The sequence below is a fragment of the Macrobrachium rosenbergii genome, chromosome 12, assembly GCF_040412425.1.
Source record: "Macrobrachium rosenbergii isolate ZJJX-2024 chromosome 12, ASM4041242v1, whole genome shotgun sequence".
Lineage (NCBI taxonomy): Eukaryota > Metazoa > Arthropoda > Malacostraca > Decapoda > Palaemonidae > Macrobrachium > Macrobrachium rosenbergii.
Genome location: NC_089752.1, coordinates 2,912,224 through 2,926,855, shown reverse-complemented (window position 1 = coordinate 2,926,855; position 14,632 = coordinate 2,912,224). Strand labels below are relative to the sequence as shown.

The 14,632-nt window shown below is 38.1% G+C and overlaps 1 protein-coding gene across 2 annotated transcripts in view; it reads right to left on the bottom strand.

The window, feature by feature from the left end:
- LOC136844334 (uncharacterized) overlaps positions 1 to 14,632 on the bottom strand; it is a 24,614-nt gene extending 9,982 nt beyond the window's left edge. The window contains exons 1-7 of one of the 2 annotated variants that reach the window (XM_067113323.1): positions 14,280 to 14,632; positions 12,570 to 12,738; positions 9,875 to 9,936; positions 8,880 to 9,047; positions 8,099 to 8,248; positions 5,043 to 5,264; positions 2,522 to 2,686 (exon numbers count right to left, since the gene is read on the bottom strand). In XM_067113323.1, the coding sequence (XP_066969424.1) occupies positions 2,522 to 2,686; positions 5,043 to 5,264; positions 8,099 to 8,248; positions 8,880 to 9,047; positions 9,875 to 9,936; positions 12,570 to 12,738; positions 14,280 to 14,336 (993 nt within the window). In that variant the 5' untranslated portion in view covers positions 14,337 to 14,632. The remainder of the gene's footprint in view (positions 1 to 2,521; positions 2,687 to 5,042; positions 5,265 to 8,098; positions 8,249 to 8,879; positions 9,048 to 9,874; positions 9,937 to 12,569; positions 12,739 to 14,279) is intronic. The other variant, XM_067113322.1, reaches the window with a different exon arrangement.

Below are 14,632 nucleotides of genomic sequence, written 5' to 3'. Positions count from 1 at the left end.
AGGGAGGCAATGGAACAGTTCCTGTCCTACCAGTAACAACAACCAGCTTAGCTTTGGCAGGTGGTCCTGGGTAATCTATCATCCTTCGAGAGGCTTGTGCCTCACAGGCAATGCCACATGCTGTCCCTTCAGTGGCAACTAAAGTGGCACTCCAGAGTGCCTATCAGGATCATTCCTCCCATCTTGTCCCCTTGAGTCAGGAGGCAAAGGAAGACTTAGCATGGTGGATGGATAACAGAAACCTCTTAAAAGGAGCTTCACTGAACTGTTCGCCCCTGGGAAATGCTTCTGCTTTCAGACGGATTGAAAAATTGAGACGCACGCCGAGAGGAAAATTCATTTAAGGTGTGTGACAGGACACACCTCAACACACATCAATATCATAGAAATGCAGGCAGTGTGGCTAACACTGCGAGTATTTCAGGTCATTTGGTAGTGTTGATGAGTTGCAACACAACCGTTGTGGCATACATCAACAAACACAGGGGATGTCATCTTTGACTGTGTCACAGTGCAGATGCATAAGTGGGCAGTGTCTCATGCCATTAAGTTGTATAATCAACAAACGGGGGGGATGTCATCTCTGACTGTGTCAGTTGACAGTGCAGATGCAGAAGTGGGCAGTGTCTCATGCCATTAAGTTGTATAATCAACAAACGGGGTGATGTAATCTCCGACTGTGTCAGTTGACAGTGCAGATGCATATGTGGGCAGTGTCTCATGCTATTAAGTTGTATGCAACATATATTCTGGGCAGGCGGAGTGATACTGCAGATCAACTCGGTCACAAGGGTCAGGTAATGGGGATGGAATGGTCCCTGCATTCTCAGGTAGTTAAGATGTTCAAGCTATGGGATCTCCCATGCTTGACTTTGTGACCAGGTTGAACAGGATGCTTCCTGTCTTTTGCTCCCTAGTTCAAGATGCTTGGGTGTTGATGGAAAATGCTCTCCAAGACCCATGGGACACTGGATGTGTAAGTGTTTCCACCTTTCAAACTTCTCTGCAGGGTGTAAACTAAGTGTCTGTCACACCTGGTCTGCAGATTACTCTGGTGGTTCCTTGTTAGCCATATGCTGAGTGGAACCCCAATCCACTGTCTCTTAGGCTCATGCTACTGTGTCAGCCACTCCAACTTCCTCTTTTCACTGTCTTAAGCACTGAATGGCCGAAAGTGTCCCAGTACTTGGCTTTATAACCAAATTTACATAAATCAATCTACATTCCTTAAAAAACCAATGTCCACAGAGCTGCTTAGGAAGCAACTGATAAAGGCACCGGAACATTGTTTCTGTACAATCTCATTATCTTAAAGTATCCAAAATGTGCTTCAGCAGGGAAGAGCATCTTCCTAATCCTCATTCATAGTGTAAGTGCTTAACAAATGTATTCTCTTGGCAGAAATGCATCCTACGTTGTATGGGAGTGTCCTGATAAAAAAATGATGTTGGCACTTGATAACACTGTGACTGGGTAAGGCAATGTAATAAAAACTAATACATAATTGGAACACCTATGCTCACTAACAATGAGAGTAGCACCATTACACATGAATAAACTATCACTTATCAAGCTCTCTACAGTATACTGGGTGGCCTACCACCTCCAGTATAGTGCTTGAGGTGTGGGTTAATCTTTCATTTTAAAAGCTAAATGTGGGCTAATTCTCCTCATTACTACTTACAAGATGGTGTCTGACCTCAGTTCCAAAGGTGTTTACTTGATGGTTGGAGTAAGTTCACTTGGCAAGTTCCCAATGCATACCTGAGCCTAAGAACAGCCTTAGTTCTGACCTATCTTCTTGTCTTAGCACAAACAGAATCACAGTTTTTGGTGTTATGCAGTATCTTATCTTAATCCTCAGACATATCAGAATCTTAGGTGCGACTACAATCTTTGGCTTGAGTGGTATCCTGGCCTCTGGTATGATGTGCGTTAGTTTTATGTAAAAAATTGATCTTTGGTTTACCTGACTCTTGGCATGTTCAGTCTTTCTCAGCAAAGGTCTCTTCTCTGGTTTAGTCTCCTTGAATGTGTTAGTCTGGGACCACATTCTCAGGAGTATTATTCTGAGACTGACAGTGCATCATTCTGGTAATGGTTTCCAGATTTGCACACATTCTTGGAACGGTCTCCATTCCTGCAGACATATCATTCTGGGAATGGCCTCCAACATCACAGATAAACTTTTTGCTGACCTAGGTTCTGACCTCATCTGGTCTTCTACTTATTCAAGGAAGAGGCCCAGTTCAAGGTGAAAGCATATGACAAAAGAGAGTCGGATCTCTCCCTGGACAGTGGAAAATGTCTAGCCAATTTCCGATATCTTAACCAGGTAAAAGCATCTATAAAAATAAATGGTTTATAATTTGTAAGTATATATCAGTCTACCTTTCAAAATGTGCCTGAATTCACGATGTTCCCACAGTACTATACATTCATGGAACATTTTTTCACTTTAAAAATAATTTACTTGAAAATAGAAAAAAATCTTATCATATATAAAGACTGAGATATTTACCTATGATTTTGTAATGCCAATAGGTTTTGGATTCTGCTCAAGTGTAACAATGTCCTGAAGCATTGACATGATTGTAGAAGGGCGGTTTCTATGTTTTGTCATCTGTTTTCCTTGCTCTGTAAGTTCCCAACACTTCTGTGATACTTCCTCCATGGAATTTAGAACCTAAAAAATAAGTACAGATGATATTTCTACTATCAGGTAGTACACTACAGTAGTTTTTACGTTACAAAATAAATGAGATGAGGCAGAGATCATGCTTATTCTACATGCTTTCTATGTGAAACAGTAATAATTGAATCATTATTAACTCAATACATTTTGAAGTATAATATGTGATGCCATTTAGAACTGAAAGGAAAAACTCTTCTAAAACACCAGTCTCCTCTCAGACGTTAAAGTAAATCTGAATTATCAACTGGTATAACCCTGAAAGCAGACACTGCCTATACATCACCAGAGGTACTGTAGGTTCCCTTACAACACCACTGCAGGCCCCCAGTGCATATCTTTCTACATTTTACTTTTCATCTGTTCTCTTTTCATTTGGCTGTTCAACTTCTCAAACTTTCCCTTTTTCCATTTTCCCTTATCATTTTACACTTAAGAACAAATCTTTTGAGTGAGCCCTGTGAGTTGAAAAATGGTTGAAAAATGGGACTCAATGGTCTGGTTAAACTAATATAGTATATACTAATAACAATATAATATGAACAATTTAAATATTTGCAGTTTTCGTTTTGTAAACGCAAAACATAAAGAACTGTTTTACCTGCATACCCTATATCCAAATACTGTTTATGTATTTTCAATATTACCACTACACCTGGTCAAGGTCAACACTATAGGAATTAAGGATTTTGATTCAATGACCACATTAATTATATAATATCATTAAGCTCAGTCAAAGGAAGCAGCATAATGTTGAATAACAGCCAAACCAAGTGAATTAGTATCTATAAGACAGATGAGATATCTACCAGAGCAGATGGTATATTAATCCTGCATTTGTCCTTATACTTTTTTATTGTGCCAAATGAAAAGAATTTGAGGAGTGCAATTTTGAGTTAAAATACTTGTATCTTCGAAACCATAATGCTGTTTTGAAAACGGTATCCATTCATTAAAATTACAAGGCCATTATATTAATTTTGCTCAATTACAATCTAGATAATAGCAGCTAACTAGTGAGCTCTTCAGGTATTATTTCATTGCACTCAAAATTTCAACTATAGGGTGGGTCACTGGGCTCTATGGGCATAATCCAACTAAATGGAAACTGCTGCTGTTTATTTTTAGTGACTGAATTTTATTTACAAATATGGTTCCTTCTTAGAGTAAGTGTAGTACACAGATGCTCCCCAAGTTAGTTTAAAAAAAACCTATAACTAACTGAAAATAATATCAGAGGCTGAAAATAACCTTATATCTGGTTTCATTTCACTAATGAACATCATAACCTAGCCTAGCCTACCTTAATCATGCTTAGAATACTTACAATGGCCTACATCCTACCAAACCTACCTTAAACATGCTTAGAACACTTACATTAGCCTACATCCCAGCCTAACCTAGCTCACCTTAAAACATGCTTCTGAGCACTTACATCAGCCTAGTCTAGCCTATCTTAAACATGTTTAGAACATCTGGCCCACATTCACCTCCTTGTTCAGCCCAACTATTTTCTTTGTGATACCAGTGGAAACTGATGACGAAGATTTCACATCATTAATTCTCTTCTTATACTTCAACATGGTCAAGATCACTGTGAGATCCTAATTTCCCAATCGATAAACATTATGGACATGGTGCCTTCATTCTAGACAATTATCTTCTTTCTCTCTTGAGGAGTGATTGTCTTCCTCCTCTTTATCACCAATAGCAGAAGACTCGGGAGTTTCATGCCATGATTGATGTTCGTTTCACAATAAAAATGGTAGCGTATTATTTGTTTACACTAAACAACTGCGTGGGCAGACTCAAAGAGGAGCACTCCTGATGGTCCAAGTCATAACTGCTAATGTTAGGAAACAGAAACCTACCACCACGAACCATTTTATCTAAAAAAAAAAAAATATCTCTGGCAGAAGCAAACATCCACACTGGAGAACATTATTCTAGTAAAGGAAGGACAAATGACCTAAAGTAAGTTGCAATGATTTCATCACTGTTATAGATAATATATGAGGCCTTACGTATAATACCTAACTTTCATGCAGCATTTGCTGATACTTTTATTAGATGTTATCTGCTAATCAACAGTGTTTCTGTTTTAATGGAGTTCAGCCTCATATCCCACCGATTACACCATTCACTCAAATAAGCAAATGACAATCTTTCTTCACATCTATTTGTACATGAATGAGTTAGATTGAGTTTCATTGCACAATGTTTCAGGGATACTAGACATAGTAAATAGGATGAAATAATATATAATCAATTTATCAACCATGTAAGAACCTGTTAGTTATTCAAAACAGAAAATTTGATAAACGTGAAGCTTACTAATAATAGTACTCACCACAGTTAGATTAGATAGCTTTGTCGTTGCTTCATGAATTGTCGGGCCCGTATCTGGTAAATCCAGCTGAGAAGATGATTTTGTCCAAGGAGATATATATGTGGAATAAACACCTTGAAAAAGGTCTTGTTGCTTTGTTAAACAAGATATGGAATCACACAATGCCTGCTGTTGCTGTGCTCCATCAATGTCTCTGGTAATTAGTGGTGAATTCTTCCATTTCTACGTAAGGATGGGAAATAAAATAGTTAGAAGACAATAAAAGTAAAAATAAAACAATTGACAGACTTGATATAAACCTGAAATAAATTAGAGTAATTTACATGAAAATTACCTCAACTTGAAAGAAGAGGCAGACAAATGCATCATGTGAAAATTATGTTCATCTGAAATACCAATGCAGACGAATGTATAATTTTACTTCTAAACTACTCTATAATCATTCAGTGTAGAGAATGCAAAAAAACAATAATTCTAACAAGTTTTTACCCACATACAGTATACATGTATTTTATTTGTATACGCTCAATAAATCTGGCCAGCTATAAAGGAGTCATGGACTTTAAGCCAAGATTTGGTAAATTTGCAGCGGTTCTCACTTCCAATATTCTTTTGTTTGAAAACACATCATGTATATTTGCATAAATTTTGGTACAAAACAATAAATATATACAGTATTACCAAAATTATTGAACAACTGGTAGTCACACCAAAGAAAAGGTTAGCAAAAGAGAAGCTTCACAAGAGAAAATGCAAAAAATTTAAATATGTAATACTGTAATGTAACAGATCCTCTGCTGTTCAGACAAAGGAAAAACAATGATATTATGAAACAGAGAATATGAAAAATGCTGTACAGCCTACTTTTACAACTGAATATAAGACCATGTCAATGCTTTCTTTTTAAATGTCCAAAATTACAAGTCATTGATATAATGAGAGGTAGTATGTTGGATAAGGCACTAATCCCCACTACAGGAAACTATGAGAGAGAGAGAGAGAGAGTTTACATTGGTAGACAAACGAATCAGCAGCAAACAGCTGTTTTGTGATTTTGACAAATTGTATTTAAGATAAAGTGTGTTAGTTTACCTTTGTATTCCTGTTTTTACAATTATGTTAAAAAATAATAATTCCATTAATACATTCGTTTCTTTTAGCAACTAAAAAAATTATTTTCCCAATTCTTTCGGTAGTAGGCTGAATCTGCTGATTCTGAGAATCACTTTTTTGCCACGGGTGGGACAATTTTTTTTTTTATACATACTATGATGATAATATATCAATATACTGTACAATAAATACAGTATAAATGAATTCTGTAAGTAAAATAACAGGTTCATTACCATTATCTTTATGTTAAATACAACTGTAATAGCCTATTTGACTTTTGCAAATGGTTACTTTGAGTGTAACACCTGGGCTAGCCTAGGTCTACAGTTCACACACAGCCTACACATTTTTATTTGGTGTACGGCACTAACAGAATATGGTAACAACTGATAAGGAAGTTGCTGTATAAAAATATATAAATGGTCACAAAACCATGGTAGGCCATGGGTATAGTGAAGGTTAGGCTACCGTACTGTATATGTATAGATTGTACTTTAACCATAGTGTAGACTAGGCTAATTTCAAGTTACGTTCTTTCAAGAAAAGATGGGCTTTTTGTGATGTAACCCCATCATAACTGGGGAAATACCTGTATAGAGGTACGAGCGATGAAAATCCCTCATGACAAGCATCAGATCGATAAAATGACCAATCTAATATTGGTTGGCCTTCTAGACTAAAAGACTGATTCCTAGCTGCCCTTGAAAAGTCTCAAGCTCACATGAGATGGTTGACAGTCTCCATAATGAAGCTTGAAGCATGTGGAGGAGCTGATGGAATCTTCACAGATGAGACTGTCTGAGTACATCTTTCCTGAATGGAAGGCAAGGAAAATCTACTGCCAGGAGAGGTCGCGTGGGAAACCACTTCCTTTGCGGCCACCAAAAGTTCTCCAATGCTCATAACTTGTTGAGCACTTTCCTCAAGACTGCAAATGGAGAAAATGCATATAGGTCCAGATTCGACCACTCTTGAAGGAAAGCATTGACTGCAGATGGGCTATGTTGACAAACGTCCCTAAAGAGGCCGTGTGGCCCAGAAGAGAGCCATTTCTTGGCTAGAGGCTTTTCTAAGGGTCAAAATTCTTTCACCAGTGAAGAAAAATTGTCTACTCATCTCTCAATTTGAAAATCTTGAAAAGAGAGAGCCAATCTTCATCGCCAGGTAGGCAATTGACTAGGGCAAAAAGACGCATAGACTTGATCATAATGTTCAGCACTAAGGCTAGACACAAAAACAATCTTTTGCACTCAAGATCACTTGAAACAAGTTGGTGAGACCTCACCAGTCATCCAAGTCATCCTAGCAAATGACTCCATCCCGTTAATGGTGCCAAAACCTAAGTGAATACTTATGGCACCATACTCAAACCAAAACACAGTTTTGAATCGGAAACCCTTCCATTCAAAGACTAAGCGCAGATACTTCCTCAACTGAGGATGGAGCGGGATGTGGAAGTATGCATCTTACACATCAACAGAAATCATCCAGCCGCCTTTCCAGATGGCTGTCAGGACCAAACTACAATCCTGTTTTGAGACTGGAGACATCCAAAACTATGTTGGAATGCAGCCAAATATTACCAACCATAGTTTAAATCTCTTGTTCGTATACATATTTGTATATAAAGGGATCTTTCCCCTACAAAAAAAGGAATTGTTAGAAAAATACAGAAACTACCATAAAATAAACCCTGCTGATGTAGCTAAATTTTTAATGAAATAACAATAATAATAATATCTATAAAAAATAATAATAATACAAAGAAGAAGAATATTCAGGACTATCTTGGGGGAAAGGAGTGTGGATCACAGATGGAAAGGGTCTACTGTATAATGATGTAGCAAAATTAAAACAAGGCATATTAAAATAATTTTGTATAAAAAAGAATGCTAAATATTTTACAATGCAAAGGTGTAAAGAACTAAAATATAAATATTTACCTTGTCAACACTGCTACAACGATTATGTAATTCTCTGAGTTTTTCTTCTGCTTCCAACAGTATCTCATCATAAGGAATACTTTTTACATACTTGTAATTTGCTCTGTACTTTTCCCGAAGATGTCCAGGAATCACATTAGCTCCAGTATCCTGCCAAGTTAACCAGTTACTACAGGAATATTCAATTATTGCAAATTCTACTATAACTTGACTGTATTCTTTGAGAAATACTGAAAATTAATACAATGAAGAATTTAGTTATATCTTTTGTCTTTTCTTTACAACAAAGAGGAGGTGAACAATGTTGCTAAGAGCCCAACAAAAAAAATTTACATGTCTCAGTCAGCAGTCATTCCATTTTAATAAGGTCATTTTAAATTTTAGGTTCGGCCTGACCTTCCAAGAACTGAGACCAGTGAATACTGATAAATCACCTGTTTCATCTGACAGTCACTTTACTTCTTTATCATTACATGGAAGATAAATCTCTCCAAATTTTTCATGTCTTGTTGCTACCAAGTTTCATAAATTACACAGAATTTGTTTTACAACTTATTAAGATACCATACTGCAGTTGCACTTTTCACTGGTTTTGTTAATGCAAAGTGTTGAAAGTTCAAGACACATTCAAAATCATCTGGTGACTGTTCCTATATCCTAATCCACACTGACACATCTTTCAACAGCCAATGTTAACAAACAATAAATGTTATGGCATAATTTAGCATGAAAGGCTTGAAAACATATTGCTTTTACCAATGAATGAATATACTGTACTAACCTTCTGAATCACACTTAGGTGTTTTGAGTTAGCAAGGTGGTCTAAAAACCTATCACTAATGAGGGAATCCTTCTGAAGATGACCATGACCAGTCACATGATGAACCTGCCACACTTTATCTAAACAACCTCGCCAAAACTTAAGCTGTTCTAGTGGTGGTGCTGTTCCCTGTTCAAAAGACAAGAGAACGCATAAAGTTTCCCACTTAAAACGACACTGTCTTGTTTTTTGTGATAAGAGGACACTTAGAACAGACAAGCCTCTGCCCTTGCACGGCTCAAACCTGTATGAAAAATAAAAAAAATTATATGAATGGAAACAGTCCAATCAGTCTCCAATGGAAGCAGCAGATCCACTGAAAGAAAGACTTAAAAGTCTATAGAAATTACCCAACAAGAATTAAGGGTACAGTATTGATCAGAGGACATGTGCCATTTAGTCCTAACAAAAAATGGACACAAAATAATCAGGAGACCTAAATGTGAAAGTAATAACAACCGTATACATACAGCAACTAGGAAAAGCAGCTGCAGTTAAAAATCAAAGGCCCAAATCACTGTTCACAATGGTGAAGAATGCAAGGAGATCAACGCACTTTACAAAGGAAAACAAGTGCTCATTCTTATGGAGAGAATCAGAGACAGACCTAAAAATAAATAATGAGCAGTTTCACTGTGACAGGGTTGAGGGTTATCTCAACAAGGTCCTCACATTTTCAATTATGGTATACAACAGTATAAACTTCATTTTGTCAGCACTGATCATTCATATTGTTTTTTCCTCTCCTCTAACGCAGCTATAATCCACAACAGTTGGCTAACCTGTAAAGTGCTCTGTAATGAGAAATGTTGTCCTACCTTTTACTTTACAGACAAAAAAATTATTAACTACAATTATCTCCAAAGGATTTACAACAGGTAAACTCCAACAAAATAACATATACTAGAGTATTTATCCAATTACTGAAATTTGTATTGTCAAAACTTAAAACTTACCTCAATTAAACTTGAGTCTCCTACTTTACAGATTCCAAGTGATGAAAAACTTTGCAAGATCTCTAAAAAAAAATAAAAAAAGATATATTAAAATAAAATCAATTCATGTAAATTAAAGGATGTCAAAATAGTGTTAATAACCAAAATGATTTAAAATGTTGCAAACAGAGTCCTATGATTTGAATTTGTATATACAGGTATTTCCCCCCATTTACAATGGGGTTAGGTTACAAAAAGCCCATCATTTCTTGAAAAAACACAACTTGAAATTAGTCTAGCCAATACTAGGGTATACAGTACAATATATGCATATATGGCAATGGTAGCGTAGCCCACACTATACCCAAAGTCTACCATGGTTTTGTGACAATTAATGTATTTTTATACAGCAACTTCCTTATCATTTGTTATCATATCGTATTACAATTTTTACAGAATGTTCCAGTTATTTTATATACATAGGAAAATGTATGTTTATTTATTTTGTCTAGTCTTAGATTTTTATTCTATAACTACACCATTTATCTTTTTCCTGCAAAAGAGAGAGAGAGAGAGAGAGAGAGAGAGAGAGAGAGAGAGAGAGAGAGAGAGAGAGAGAGAGAGAGAGAGAGAGAATATTTTTTTATACATGTGTAACAGGCATATTTATTTTTGTATAGCTTTAGATTCTTATTCTATAATTACATTGCTTATCTTTTTCTGCATGCACATGAGAGAGAGAGAGAGAGAGAGAGAGAGAGAGAGAGAGAGAGAGAGAGAGAGAGAGAGAGAGAGAGAGAGAGAGAGAGAGAGAGAGAGAGAGAGAGAGAGAGGGGGGAGGGGGCATGAACACTTGACTGGGTGCCGTTTATTTTACGAAAAACATGATGTTACTTTGTGATTCATTTTTTCATATTTTCCTTGGTATAATTACAACTTTTACATTGCAAAAATTACATAATTCATCTGGGTAATATATCTTTATCACAAACAGTTTTCTTGGCAATTATTTTTTTGGGGAGAAAGTGCAAGGTTTTCTCGTATCTTGTAATTTCTCCTCATTATTTCACTGAAGTTATTTTGGGGTGTTTTTACACTGTTATATATATCAATCATCCCAGAAAATCCCAAGGTGGGCAGGACAGGTGAGAGATCCCTAGCAACCATGCCCAGCCTGACGGAGGCCGAAGTCCCGACAGGTGAGTAAGGCTGCGGGTGGTTGTCAACCCGCAGTGACGACGTCTGCACGGGTTAGGGAGAGCATTCCCAATTACTTGACCGGGAGCTGTCCCGGGGACGTGCTAAAGTCTTCTTAGAAGCTGAAGCCTCTAACGGAGCAAAACACTAGGTGGGGGACTTCCTCTTGCCTTGCTTAGGTGAGCCGGCCGGTAGGCCAGCGTCACTGTTCGGGGACCCTTGCACTGCTCTCTTCAGAGAACAGGAAGGGGATGAGTGAGCACCTGCCCACTCTCTACACATTTTCTCGTGCTGGGCCCTTGCTGGCAGACAGGCCTGGATCTGTAGACCAGGAGCCGCAGTACTGGGAGTACCACTAACAAGAGACCCGACAGCCTTCTCAGTGGGGGAAGGCTGGCCGCTAGTAGCCCTACAGGACTTCTTGCAGGTGAAGCAACCTTCTTCCTCCACCTGCTAGCTTTGAAAGTAGAAGGGGAGGAGGTGACAGAACTTGATGAAGATGAAGATGAAGACTTACTACTCTTCTTCAACTTCTTCTTCCAGCCAAGGCTGGGCTTCGACAGCAAGGTGTGAGGAGGATGTCACCAAGTGAGGACAAAGCGGATGGCAACACCTGAGAGCAAATTACCATAAGCAAGTAGTGTTATTGGACCAGTAGTAAGGCCTTCGGAAGCCTTTACATGATTGATCAAACCAGACACACTTGGCTTTCCTGGAAGGCCTAGGAGGGCCATAACTCCCTGAGCCCCTCTAGCTCCACAACACCCAGAACAAAAGTCAGGTTAGGTGAGGCAATCCACTTTCACCCTAAAGAGAAGCACACTTCCAAGGACAACTTGCCCTTAAAGTGGAAGGAGACCATGGGAGCAGTAGGAGATGGTGAAGGGGAAACCGGTCCCTTAGGAGTGGTAACAGCAGGTGGAAGAGAGAATCTTTGGTGACAACCGCCGGAGTATTGCACTCTGATAATACTGCAGAAACTTTCTCCTCTCGCTTCTTTTTTCTAGCAAACTTCACCAAATGTGTTGGTCAATCTCAAGGAAGGAGAGAAACTGACTGCAAGGCCTGTCCTTCCTTGGACAGCGCCTAAGATTTAAGGTTTCCTCTCCCCAAGCGGTTGCAAATTAGGGGTTTGCATAATGATGCAATCAGCAAACAACAATAATCAATCACATAATATTTCACAGAACAGAAAAAGAAAAGCAAATTGCAGTCAGTCAAAGAGCACACAAAGATGTCTGAACACGATGGAGGCCGAAAGCAAAGTGAAGTGCAAACTGACGAGTGGGCAGGGCTTCCTCCTACCATCGGTAGTTAAAGACTGAAGGTTTGTATTTACTTAAAAACAATTAATTGTTTCCCTAGTCTGTTCAGTCACAATCTGCAGAATCATAGTCTTCCAAACAATAAGACAGGTAAAATAGACATTTTCTGCATAGACTACTGTATAAACAAATACATATATACATACAAAAGTTCACACTGTAACCATACATACATAACTCAGTTTAACACTTACTTTGAGAATGTGTTTGTTTTAAAGAAGACTGCAGATCTTCTGCATCTGAAGGGCAAAACTGACTCAATACCCATACCAAAAGGTTGTGCCTCGCAGGACTAGCTTCAACAAGGACTGAACGAATCCACCCTGGTTCCATCGAATCTAGCTCTGCATCATAATGGAGTTTCTGCAAAATAATTCTTTAATTGTATTTTTCAAAAACCAGACAAATCAGCGGCAATTCAATAAATTGTCTAAAACTTACATTTGTCTTACAACTGCCATCCTTCTGAGTGAAACTTTAAAAGCTCAAGCATAACTTAAACCCTTATACTTGGTGGTAGCCTAGGCCCATTTTCATTTGTCAATTTTAATTTAGTCTCACTATATAACTTGTTTTTAGAGCTTCAATGATACCATAATGAAAAGGCTATGTTTCTGGCTTGTTTCTTTCTGAATATCTTCCTCTCTTTAGTTCTTGGGAAATCTGGCTGAATATTCTGGATGCCATGCACTCACACACCTTTCATCATGTATCCTCTTACATCTAGGTTCTACTTAGCTATCCCATAGGGGAATAGTACCGTCACTGCACCTCACACAATGCACTGTTGGAATTCTCTAAGGTCCTTTGCATTGTCCCTTCAGCCCTGGCTGAAGCCCCTTTCACTCATTTTACTGTAATTCCGCTCATAGTCTTTCTTCCATCTTACTTTCCACCCTTTCCTAACAACTGTTTCAAAGTGCAACGGCAAGGTTTTCCGCCTATTACACCTTTCAAACTCTTTGCTCCCAGTTTCCCTTTCAATCCTGGCACTTGGCCTTTGGGCTAAATTTTATATTCTATTCCATTCTACTCGGCTAAGTGAAGTTACATTCTCCTTGCCTAGCTCTATGCACCTATGTGAACAATTACATTTAATGCTAGGCTACTCTAAGGCACGCATTTGGGAGGTGAATCATCTCTCTCACGTAAGCATTCATTATTCATTAACTGTAAATGCTGAAATTCTATAAAAAAAAAAGAATATGTACATAGAAGACCATAAACAGTGAAAAATACCCTGTCTTAACACAAAAAATTACCAAATTTTGACATTATGTAAAAAGAGAAAATTTGTCTGTCATAACAATGTCTTGGAAACTACATTTGCTACAGAAGTAGGCCTCTTATCTTAGGAATAATCTAGGCTAATCCAGACTTACATTTTACTGCTGACTGATTCTTAACACCTCCACATGCTACCTGATTTAATATACCTTAGACATACACTAGGGAGTAATGTGCCACATGACTGTCCTGGGGGCTTTCAAATTGCGCAGAAATATGAACATTTACAAACAGTTTATTTTGGCGTAATTTCCATAAACATGCAGTAGGGTAAATGAATATTCAAAAAGGTCCTGACCTAACCAAATCTTATCTTCCTAACCTAACTTAGGTCGCCGTGCCCTGCCCTGACTTGGTGGGGGGCTTCACCCCCTCAACCTCTTCAAAAGAAGGTTAATATTTTGTCATAATTCAGTCAGGTAAGTGCCTTGTCAGGGGTATTTCTGGATGAAGAGTTGGTTATTTTCTATGATATTTTGCAAGTACGTGTTATTTATCGAGATACAGGCTGCGCAACCAATAGCCGGTCTACGTTTGCTCAGGCTGTAAATCATAGCGCAGTCCGTTAAGCCCAGGCTAACCTGAGGCTTGTCTAGCCTGACAGAGAAACCACTCACCTCAATTAATCTAATTATCTGCGCCAATAGAATTTTCTCCTCTTGTAGCTCCTGCATCTTGTTCACTTCTTGAGACTGACTTCAGGCAGACTGACGATAAGCTCCCTAGCCTGACCTATGCTTGGTTGTTCACAGCGGCGACAATACTTTAACTAACACTGCGGATCTTCCTGTATATGATTGTGTGGTCCTGGAAAGTTGAAATGTTTCGCCACAAACCTAATAAAACAATAAATTCAACTCTAAATTACTACGAGGTTCTTGTTTACAAATGATCTTCGTCAAATAGTTCGCTCTTATGACGTCACAGCACTTCCTCTTCTTCTACTGTGTGCTAAGATTTCAGCTGTGCT